Source organism: Medicago sativa, chromosome 1, assembly GCF_051527215.1.
Source record: "Medicago sativa cultivar Bolivia chromosome 1, Bolivia_mono, whole genome shotgun sequence".
Lineage (NCBI taxonomy): Eukaryota > Viridiplantae > Streptophyta > Magnoliopsida > Fabales > Fabaceae > Medicago > Medicago sativa.
Genome location: NC_140749.1, coordinates 68,422,474 through 68,434,336, shown reverse-complemented (window position 1 = coordinate 68,434,336; position 11,863 = coordinate 68,422,474). Strand labels below are relative to the sequence as shown.

The following is an 11,863-nucleotide window of genomic DNA, read 5'->3' as shown; positions in this document are numbered from 1 at the left end:
CAGAATATCGAAAGCCACGTCGTGGGTGTTACAAATTTCGTCCTCGAAATTCAGAGCATAAGAGAAACTGAATTTAATTTGGCTTCAGCATCTTAAACCATATATGTCAAAATAGAACTTCAAACAATACACAAAAATCACATCAAAGTTAGTCAGGTAGACATGATCACATAATAAAACATAACCATTAATTAGAAAACACAACGACAGTATTCAACCGTCACACGACACAACGACTCATCTACTTGGCCGGACGAACCGACCTGCTCTGATACCAATTGCAACACCCCGTTTTCCCAACATAAAAATTTCTTAATAAAAATCAGAGTTTAACAACTTAAATGGAATGCTACACTTCTTAAAAATCATAAATGGAATAAATAATAATTTATCCTTCAAAATTCAATCAACAATTAATTAATAATTTGCAGCGGAATTATTCATCATCTAAAATAGTCTTTGGCACAAGGGCCTCAACATAAAATCTCAAAGCAACTTAGTTTGATAATAATTCATGAAAACTTCTTAAATAATACGTAAGGAACAGAAAGCAATAACAAATTCTCATCCTGTTACGTATCAGAGCACCTAAGACACACTTGTGAGGAGTTCACTCACGACCGCAACTAATCTTGGTTACCTGCAAGTTACCCATACGAAGAGCAACATTTTCAAGCAGAAGGAGTGAGATTTCACAAACAACAATATTAAGCATATAATTCATCAATCACATTTAACAACATAAACATCATCGAAATATCATAATAATAATCCTGTAACATCATAGCATCATCATAAACATCATCAACATATCATAATAATAATCATGTAGCATTATAGCATCATCATAAACAACTTTATAATCATTCTTCAACATCAACTTCATAAATCAACTTAATCAACTTGACGACTTTGACTCGACTATGCAACTTCAACTCGACTATGCAACTCTTATCATCTTAAACCATCTCAATACCTACAACTTTCGTGTTTACACCTAAACGCAGTTTGGAACTTAAACTTGTCAAACTGAGACAATAAAAACGCGTTTTGCACACTGACAGCAAAATCGCAGTTCAGCTACGATTTCGCCTTGGGGAAATCTTTTCGACTCCGTTTTCGATCCAATACTCTCCAAACTTGACCCTAATCATTACCCTATGATTACCCTATCATTAAAACACTAATTATTCATCAACCTACTGTATGCAAATTCAAAGGGTTCTCAAATCTATTAACAACCTATTACAATTCTTAAACCCTAATTCTTAAACTCACCGACATCTCATCCAATTCCATGGTTCTAACCTCAAAACTACATCCAATAATCATCCTATGGATTATCTAAGGTCTGTACATAGTTTCTACATCAATCTAACAACTTTTCATCGGTTAATCCTCAATTCTTCACTTAAACCCTAATTCTTGATCTCTCAAAATCTCTTCCTACAAACTGTTAAATCTAATCGTTAGAATCATACACATAATAGTATTGAATGCTAGTCTCACCCTTACCTTAACAATCGATGCAGCCTCTTCTCTTTGTCTTCTCTTCTCTTTTCTCCTTGTTCTCCTCTTTTCCAAAAAGCGGTTTAACGTAAAAACTCTTTCTAACCTAAGCTTCCTTATTTATAATACTAAATACTCTTCCTAAATCTGTTTAGGCCCAATAACTCTTTCTTCTTTCTATTCTAACCCCCAAATCTACTTACTCTAATAATTCTCATATTCTAATAAATCATAGAATAAAGCCACTTAATAAAATACCAACACCTCACATATTTAAAATAAATCACATAAATAGACTCTAACTTAATAAAAATAATTAAATATCAAAGTGGACGTTACAGAATCTGCTGGTCATATTAGTTATCCCTCACTGAAGCGGGTTTATGAAGACCACCTGACAGAGGCTAGACGGCTTGAGGAGCCACAGACGAGGGAGGAGCTGTAGGAGAGAGCCAGGAGGAGGCAGTGGTTTTTGAGGAGTTTCCTTCTATACCTTGTCGGTTGTGCGTTGTTCACTAACAAAACGAACAGACACATCGACTTGATATGTCTTGATTGTATGGCGGACTTGCAGGCAATTGGGAAGTGGTCATGGGGAGGGATGACTTTAGCTTACCTTTACGATTATCTGGATGATTCTGTTATCATGAATAACAGAACGATGGCTGTTTGTACGACTCTTTTTATGGTAATAATTTAATATTTATCTTCATTTCCTTATGAATTTATTTTATAAATTTTTTTTTCATGTTAGATTATTTTATAATGTTTTAGATTTATTGAATATTTAACTCGAATAATTATTTTTGTGTATTATTTATTTTGTTGCAGGGATGGATTTTGGAGCATTTGCCAGGTCCTTACCCAAGGAAGCCTAACCCGAGGTGGAAGCAGGAGAGACCATGTGCTGGGAGATGGCTTACTAGCAGAGGGCATAAAGATGTGCACCATTACCGCTTACGCCTGGATCGCTCAGAGGTGGATGACGTCAGGTTTTCTACTTATGGTGATCACAGAGAGGTGCACCCATTTCAGCTTATGTGCACTTACTCGGGATGGCTGATGTACGGGAGGGAGAGGGTGTACCGTCATTTACCTGAGCGGGTAAAGAGGCATTTTTTCTATGTACAGGATGTTCCCAGACATCTGTCATCTGTCGCTAAGATGCCTACGCAGTTGCTGACCACTGTGTTGCTAGACGCTCAGGCGTGGTTCTACATTGCTTGGGGAGATGGGTGTGAGAGACCATGACATCATGCGACTGGCTACATGGCTTGGTATGCCAAAGTCTCTCATCCTCGTATTGTCCCACATGATGAAGGATCTCCTCCCAGGTCGGCGAACGTGGAGCAGATCATGGAGGAGGAGCATGCAAGAGAAATGCTTGACACACTGACGATCATCCGGGATGTGATGCAAATAGCTGATGAGATTGTGGCCAGGCACACCGACATGACTAAAGAGGAGATTGTCCATGAGGTGATGCGGATAGCCAATACTGGTCGCCCTGCCCTTACATATCAGATTGCCAGGCGGCGTAGGGGGAAGAGGCAGGGTAGGCAGCAGGGTTGATTATGATTAGTTTTTTTTAATGTACTTTTTGACTATGATCATGGTGATGTATAATTATGACATGTTCCGTACATTTTCGTATTTCTATGACATTTTCCGACATACCTTTTATATTCAGTTTCTTGCGTTTTAATTTTATTCTGTTCCTGTTAAATATTGGATGAATTTGTTTATGTATCAATTGGTTATTGGATGAAAAATTTAGATGAATTTGTTTAGGTATCAAAGGATCTGGAAATGAGTTTCTTGAAAATGAACCAGACACGCAGCGGCAGTTAACAACTGCTGGATGTAGCGGCAGTTAACTACCGTTGAACTCAGCGGCAATTAACTACTGCCGGCTTGGTAAACGGTTGTTAACTGCCGCTGGGGGCATTTAGATATTTTACTTGTGTCAATGTGAACTTATCAACGTCAGAAAAACAATTTTCTTGAAATAACAACAATAATATGGGCCATACCCCCATACGAACTAGACTAGATAGAAGTGTCTATAAATACTGCCTAGTTTCATCTAAGGAGATAACATATACTTCTCTTTCCCCACATGCATTCTATTGATAATCTTTCTCTTCTTTCCTATCCAAGGGACCTAAGAGCAAAATATTTTACAATAGTATTTTGACAAAGAGAGGAATAGACACATAGAGAGAGAGAGAGAGATAAATATTTGTGGTGTTGAGTAAACAAAAGTTGAAGGATAACTATGGAAGAGGGCAGAGTAGTGAAGGAGGAGTACACAGAAGATGGAACTGTGAATCTCAAAGGAAAACCTGTTCTTAGATCCAAAACTGGTGGTTGGAAAGCTTGTTCCTTTGTTGTTGGTAAAATCTCCATATCTTTTTGTTAGGATTTAGTTACACCATGAATAATTGTTACACCATGAATTGTTATTATTAGCTAAAAGTGTAAAACTTTTAACATTTTTTTTATATAGTCATTTTTATCTGATTTATATATATAGAACTTTAGAGTAAAAAGGGTTATTCTGTAAAAGATTGAAGGGTGATAATGATGGATACTTCAACATGTATTCATTGGTCTTACTAATTCTGAAATTCAAAGAGGGAGAGAGATAAGCAAATACCAAAAGAGAGAAATGAGAGAAGGTCAAAATATTGCTCTCCTACAAGTGTGGAAAATGAGAGAAAACATGAGTGAGAAAACTTATTTTTTAAGGGATTAAAAATATAGTTGTAGATAACTTTTTGGTGTAAAACATTTATAAAGAAGAAAAGTATTATAGAAGGAAAAATGTTTTGTCTAACTTGTACAAGTAAATAAGTCTTGCACCTTTCCTTAAAAAAAAACAGTCTTCCACCCTGCACATTTTATTTTCTATCATATTTGATCCAATGGTAAGATTTTCTTTTCTAATGGTGAAAACAAATTGATCATAAATTGGTCATACATGATGGGGTGGCACTTTGGTGACATAATGTCACCGTGACATTAAATCTGAGCCACACAACACACACCTTTGTGTGGCTCAGATTTAATGTCACCCATACAACACATCTGGGCCACACAACACAACCCTTTGTGTGGCCCAGATTTAATGTCACGGTGACATTATGTCACCAAAGTATTATCCTACATGATGTATTACCTGTCACACTCGTTTACCATAAAATGGTCATAAAGATGTGTCTTTAACACATATCAAAACAAAAATGGTATAAGACATAGTCAAACTCAACTACAATAAAAGATACATGATAAACCAAACGCAACAAAATAAGTTTAAATGTTAACCAAGAAATTGAGCTCAGATGGTAAATAAGTTTCACCAATGACGAATTGTTCGGAAAAATCTGGGTTCGATTCCTGAGTGAAACAATTCTTGGCCAGACTGTCCTTATCTCACGACCGAACTCACTCTGGATTACCATGACCATTTTCAACCAGCGCTATGTAGAAAGGTCTATAACTCTATTTCTACTACTAACAAATCATCTCCAATCACAATTTTCTTATAAGAAAAATAATAGTTCATGTCTACATCAACACTTCAAAAGCTTCAACCTTCAATTTATAAATGTAGAAACTTTATTATTGAGCATCGAAATGTTTTTGGTTGAATGTATGTTGCAGTGTATGAAGTATTTGAAAGAATGGCATATTATGGAATATCATCGAATTTGATCCTCTTCCTCACAAAGAAGCTTCACCAAGGAACAGTGACTGCAAGTAACAATGTCACCAATTGGGTTGGGACCATTTGGATGACACCTATATTAGGTGCTTATGTTGCTGATGCTCACCTTGGTCGTTTTTGGACTTTTCTCATTGCATCCTCCATTTATCTCTCGGTAAGAAATAGTATGCTATAACTTTCTTATAAGCTAGTCTTAATCACAAGAGTTCAATTTCAATTCAAGTAGTAAAACCCTTTTAATTTAACATACAATCATTGTCCAAAAACTCATTATAATTATTGTAGTCCTAGTACTTTATTCAGTTTGAGTCTCATAATAGGAGGACATCTAACATGTCCACAGATTGCATTTAAGGTTGATAATTTAATTGAACCTCATCCTACCCATGTTTGTATCCTCTTGCATGGTATTGGCGGGAGTAATTTTAAATACACCCCATGGGACCCCATAGCTTTGTCCAGCTTATCTCCCAACTCCCACATGTAACATGTTAGATGGGTCAAGATTCAACCAAGATCTTTGGCTATTGGCACATGTTCCCTAGGTTCTGAGTATAATAAATCAAATGGTGCAAATATATAGTTTTTTATCTCAATATATATGATTTGAAATCCACAGATTTTTGGCCAAACATTGGTTCTATGGCAACAAATGATTGATAGTATAAATTTTTTTATATTCTTCATGGCATATAATATACATGATCAGTTAAATCCATTTGCAATTATGAATTATTTTGATGAAAATGGATTAATTATTACTTTTAAAACTTGACCATATATATTACGTGCAATTAATTGATTACTCCACAATTTAAAAGATCTCTTATAGCTTAACCAAACGACGTAAAGTTCGAATTCAGCTCTTAAAATACAATATAAAGTTCAATTCTCCTAAGGAAAGTTTTGTATGCAATTACGGTTCTTTTCAGCTTCAAAGATTAATCTATACGGTTGTGTGTAGATGTTATTCCACACAAATGAATTAGCAAGCAAGTTGGCTAACTAAGTTGCTGTTACTATGCTATAGTCAACATTTTGGATGGAAGATTTCTTACTTTTCTGATACCAATTATGCAAGCAGCCTAGTAGGATAAGTCAACAGCAGCTATCGACCGGTTACTAATAATACACTTTTTTCTTTATTTTATGAAAGGACCAATAATACATTAATTGAGCATTTGACTAGCTAGTGATACGAGACAATCATACAAACAAAAGAATCTAGAATCACAAACCAGTCATTTGAAACTTATCCTTGACTTTGTAGTATCATTGAATGATCTCTATATATTTGGATCTTAAAGACACTTACTAAATCAAATGAATTGTATTGAAAATATTATTTTTAAAATTTTAAAGGATCAATCTCCGTAAATATATTTCAGTTGGTATGAACATTATAATATGTAGAGTCAGTGTTCTAATATGGGACTTCCCACCTGTTCATCTTAAAGTGTAAATTTCTTGCTATTAAACTACTTGATAAAAAAAATCTCCCTCTGATTCTTTTTATAAAAAACAAAAGTATCAATTTTTTTTGTCTTTTTAATAAAAAACACTGACCAATTTTTAAATGTATTTGATGTTAATTTTCATTTGTATCCTTATTTATTGTGAGAGAATATTAAAAGTAATTAAATTGGTGTAATCAAGTCAAGAGTAATAAAAAATAATTAAGTTGGTGCATGTGTTTTGTTTATTATAAAAAGGATCGGAGAGAATAACAAATTTAGGGTATTGAATACACAATTTTCAAGAGTGATATGTTTGATATTTGGTTTTCTAACATGCTTCATTAGAGCCCTTGTTTGACACGTGATATTTGGTTTTTTAACATCTAAGATTTCTCATTTAAACGAGTGTTTCACTTATATTTTCAATACAATTTTTTTTTAATGAGTTCCTTTGACAATGTTCTTATAGCACTTATTAACATGCTCCATGTGATATTTGGTGATTTTTTTCATCTTTTCTACATGGAATATTTAAAGTGTGATACTTATATTTTTAAGACAAAATTCTTCTTAATGAGTTCCTTTAACAATGTTATTAGAGCACTTGTTAGCATAACTCTTACATTATTTAATGATTTTTGTCTTCTTTTCGGTGCGAATGAGCTTCTAGTTCATTATTAATTTAATAATAAATTTAATTTCTTAGTTTTCTTTCTCTTTGGGCTTTGCCCTCTTTTGTATTTAATAATAAATTTAATTAGTTGTTGCTAAACATAATTATAGTCAATACTTGACGAGTTTATAGTCAATAGATAACGAAATATACGACCAAAAGAAAATGCTTATGTATGCTTTGCATTATTAATATGAATATTTTTCAAAGTATTAAGAACTGGACCCATGTGACAGTGTTGTATAAAGAAAAATACATCAAAGGTAGTAGGAAAGTGTCCTAGTCACAGTGAGTTTGATTCTAAACACGCGATATTCTTTTCATATTAAAGATTCGATAGTGGACTGGACCAAGGGTTCTTAAGGTCCAACAAAATGTCTTGCAGTGTTTTTTTCCCACATGCAGCAAATTTTCAAGTTATAAACACCACTAAAAGTTCTTAACATTCAATCTCAAGATAAGGACATGGTGCTCCTGTGGGGCTAGTGGGTTGGGATGAAGCACTATAATGACAATTAACAAATCATATACATTATAGAAGAATCTTATAGCTAACAGTGGCAAAATTGTCTAGTAGTATTTGCAGCATGCTCAATGTTTTGGATAAGTTTTAAGTGAAAAAGATTGATAATACTAATAGGGATGTGTGCATTAATTATATTATTGTTCAGGTCAAAGTCAATCCTGCTATAACTGGTTTAACTATTATGTCATCAATTTTTAATGATCTCACAGACACTTCTCGGATTAGGCGTGTTCTGGTGTCGGACATATGTTGTGTCCGACACCGACACCTATCATTACACTGAATTATTATGTAATTTAATTGCTTGATCTGTATTGGAACATGCAGGGTATGTCTCTGCTTACACTAGCAGTGTCACTTCCTACCTTGAAGCCACCACAATGCCATGAATTAGATGTAACAAAATGCAAAAAAGCCTCTACATTACAATTAGCTGTGTTTTATGGTGCACTTTACACTCTAGCAATAGGAACAGGTGGAACAAAACCCAACATATCAACCATTGGTGCTGACCAATTTGATGATTTTCACCCTAAAGAAAAATCACATAAACTTTCATTTTTCAATTGGTGGATGTTTAGCATCTTCTTTGGGACCCTTTTTGCTAATACTGTTCTAGTTTATATCCAAGATAATGTAGGGTGGACTCTTGGATATGCTTTACCAACTCTAGGATTAGCAATATCAATTATGATATTCTTGGCAGGAACACCCTTTTATAGACACAAATTGCCTGCAGGGAGTACTTTCACTAGAATGGCTAGGGTTATAGTTGCCTCTTTGAGAAAATGGAAAGTACATGTTCCTGATGATACTAAAGAACTATATGAACTTGATATGGAAGAGTATGCTAAGAAAGGGAGTAACACTTACAGAATTGATTCTACTCCAACATTGAGGTATATATATTTACTTATTTTCTAGATTAATTAACTGTAACACATGTACACTTCAAATTGAAGGCAGTGTCTGACACATATCAATGTTAGACATGGATATACGAAACCGACACATGTTATTATATTCAATGAAATAATTTTCTCAAATTATTTTTGGTGTCGAGATGTTAGTGTAGTGTCCGACGTTTGTGTTAGTACTTCATCTCTACTTGACGGATGTAGTTTTACTTTGAGAAATGGTTTTTGAACGACCAATTTTAGACGACTTCCGCAACAACTTTTTAAGGGGTTAACGCAGTTCAAATAGGTGGTTAACTATGTTTAATAGATGGTTAACGTATCAACATGCATCAAAACTCATTAACTATCAATGTAACTTCATTGACCACAAATTTGGCCGTGTTTTGACAACACTTTTAGACGTTCAAATTTACAACCACGTGAACCCCTTAAAAAATTATAATGAAAGTTGTTAAATCTTAGTTGTTTAAATAACACGACTCTTTTACTTTTATAATGCAATTTCATGCGTTTAGAAAATGAAACGTATATTAATTTATTATTTAGGTTCCTAGACAAGGCAAGTGTCAAAACAGGCTCAACTAGTCCATGGATGTTATGCACAGTTACACATGTAGAAGAGACAAAACAAATGTTAAGGATGATTCCAATCTTGGTTGCTACATTTGTTCCAAGTACAATGATGGCTCAAGTAAACACCCTCTTTGTAAAACAAGGAACAACACTTGACAGACACATTGGAAGCTTCAAAATTCCACCAGCAAGTTTAGCTGCATTTGTCACATTGTCCTTGCTTGTTTGTGTAGTGCTCTATGACCGTTTCTTTGTAAGGATTATGCAGAGATTAACCAAGAATCCAAGAGGGATTACCCTTCTTCAAAGAATGGGAATTGGTCTTGTTCTCCACACAATTATTATGGTAGTTGCATCCGTGACAGAAAATTATAGGCTTAGAGTGGCAAAAGAACATGGTTTAGTTGAAAGTGGAGGACAAGTTCCTTTGAGTATTTTCATTTTGCTTCCTCAGTTTATACTTATGGGAACAGCTGATGCATTTTTAGAGGTTGCGAAAATCGAGTTTTTCTATGATCAAGCTCCAGAAAGCATGAAGAGTATTGGAACTTCATATTCTTCAACTACATTAGGCATTGGAAATTTCATCAGTTCATTCCTTTTGTCGACTGTATCGCGTATAACTAAGGAACATGGTCATAAAGGGTGGATTTTGAACAATCTGAATGATTCTCATCTTGATTACTACTACGCGTTTTTCGCGGTGTTGAACTTCTTGAACTTAATCTTCTTCGCGATTGTTACAAGGCTTTATGTATATAGGGCTGAAGTTTCGGATTCTATAGACATGCTTGCCAATGAACTGAAGGAAAAGAAAGCGGTTAACCATGCGAACCTTATAGAATAAGTTATTGCATCTATATAGGAAGAATGTTTATGATAAGAAAATTCCAAACTTGTTATATCTATATATTTGTGTGTGCAGTGCAGCCATATTGTTATTGTTTTTGAATTTTTAGAATTCACATAGTATTTTTTTTTTTTGAGAGAAGAATTCACATAGTAGGCTTGCTGAAAATCACATAAATATATAAATAAAATATCACAAAATGTCTGTTTTTCCCTTTTGAGCTCATTTTATTCATGTCAAAATTATGATGAATTTCGCTAATTTTTGCAAGAAGAATATCAAGGAAATTATATGGTATTTAAGCACCTAATCATTTGTTAGCTTTTTCATCAGATTGTGTGTTTTTTCTTCAGTTGATCAGCACTTGTTTATAGAAACCTGGCTATAAGCATAACATTTTTTTTTATATGTATTCTTCTTTCCTATCTTGTAGTAGTTAGCTTAGTAAAAAATTTCATGAATTATATTGATGAAGTCAATGTTTTGAGACATAAAATCAGGATCATATAATGAGTTGTAAGAATTTGTGTGAGCTAAACATTGACATCGCTAGTTGAGCTAAACTTTATGGATACATAACACCCTTTAATGTATTCATAGCTAAACCAATCATAACATAATATATCCAAATGATTTGTTCATTTTTGGTCTGCACAGAGCATCCATTTGGAATCAAAATGACTAAACTGAAGTCAAAGAGAGGAAATTTCTCCTCATTATTGAGCTTAGCCATACACACAGAACTTATTGAGAGCTTCTTATTCTTCCACCTCCATTCTCAAAAACTGCACCCTCTAAATTTGCCAATTCAATTCCAGAACTTAAATCCAATTAATATCTTATATGGGCTTAAGTTACCCCTAACACTTGGAACAAACTCAGAAAATAGTTTTTTTAACATCACAAACTTTCTAAAAACACATGTAAAATACTAAAATGCCCCAGCGGTATAACTAGAAAACCGGCGGTGAGTTTTTAGTATTTTTCATGTGTTTCTAGAAAACATTCAATGTCAGAAAAGCAACCGTCACAAACTCTAGTGGTGATGAGTTTGAATCGTTTTTACGATGTCATCATATATTTAAATTTTATTAGCACCATCGCATGCCAAAAAATGTACCAAATGCTTTGGGAGTTCTTTCAAAGACCATAAAATTATTACTATTATTATTATTATTATTATTATTTTTTTGGTCAGGATAAAATTATTATTTAATTAAGAACTATTATATATTTCGGAAAAAGAAACTCAATTTGTTCTTTTGAATTTTTTTTAAATGAATATATTTATTGCGAGTATGCATGTGCAAAAACTTAATCTTTTTAAGTATTGTCCGTTGCAATGAAAGACAATACTTTGACCTCTGCCCCTTCTGCTCAGACCAATTCATGTTGATCCAGAAGATTTGTTTATTTGTTACTCCCTCCGGTTACATTTATAAGCAAAAAATATTTTTTTAGGTTCATTCAATAACTAATGTATGCGATCTATATATAGGTCAAATACATTAGTTATTGAATGAATCTAAAAAGTTACTTTTTGTTTATAAATGTGACCGGAGGGAGTAAGTTCCAATACACCTCTCACCTCAAGAATTGTCAGGCTTAAACTGTTGATATAAACG

At 33.8% G+C, this 11,863-nt stretch overlaps 1 protein-coding gene across 1 annotated transcript; it reads left to right on the top strand.

Moving 5' to 3' along the window:
- The first annotated feature begins 3,605 nt into the window (after nt 1–3,605).
- On the top strand, nt 3,606–10,535 carry LOC146956715 (protein NRT1/ PTR FAMILY 5.2-like). Its single transcript, XM_085731103.1, has 4 exons — nt 3,606–3,905; nt 5,176–5,393; nt 8,223–8,794; nt 9,362–10,535. Exons 1-4 carry the CDS (start codon nt 3,788–3,790, stop codon nt 10,233–10,235), a joined length of 1,782 nt encoding a protein of 593 aa, XP_085587229.1. The 5' UTR covers nt 3,606–3,787; the 3' UTR covers nt 10,236–10,535.
- The last annotated feature ends 1,328 nt before the right edge of the window (nt 10,536–11,863 follow it).

What these genes read in the sequence shown, in the direction of transcription:
- LOC146956715 (XM_085731103.1), top strand. Translation starts at nt 3,788, where the DNA reads ATGGAAGAGGGCAGAGTAGTGAAGGAGGAGTACACAGAAGATGGAACT. An exon ending in AGCTTGTTCCTTTGTTGTTG is followed by an intron (nt 3,906 to 5,175) that starts GTAAAATCTCCA and finishes TGTATGTTGCAG; the next exon opens with TGTATGAAGTATTTGAAAGA. An exon ending in GATTCTACTCCAACATTGAG is followed by an intron (nt 8,795 to 9,361) that starts GTATATATATTT and finishes TTTATTATTTAG; the next exon opens with GTTCCTAGACAAGGCAAGTG.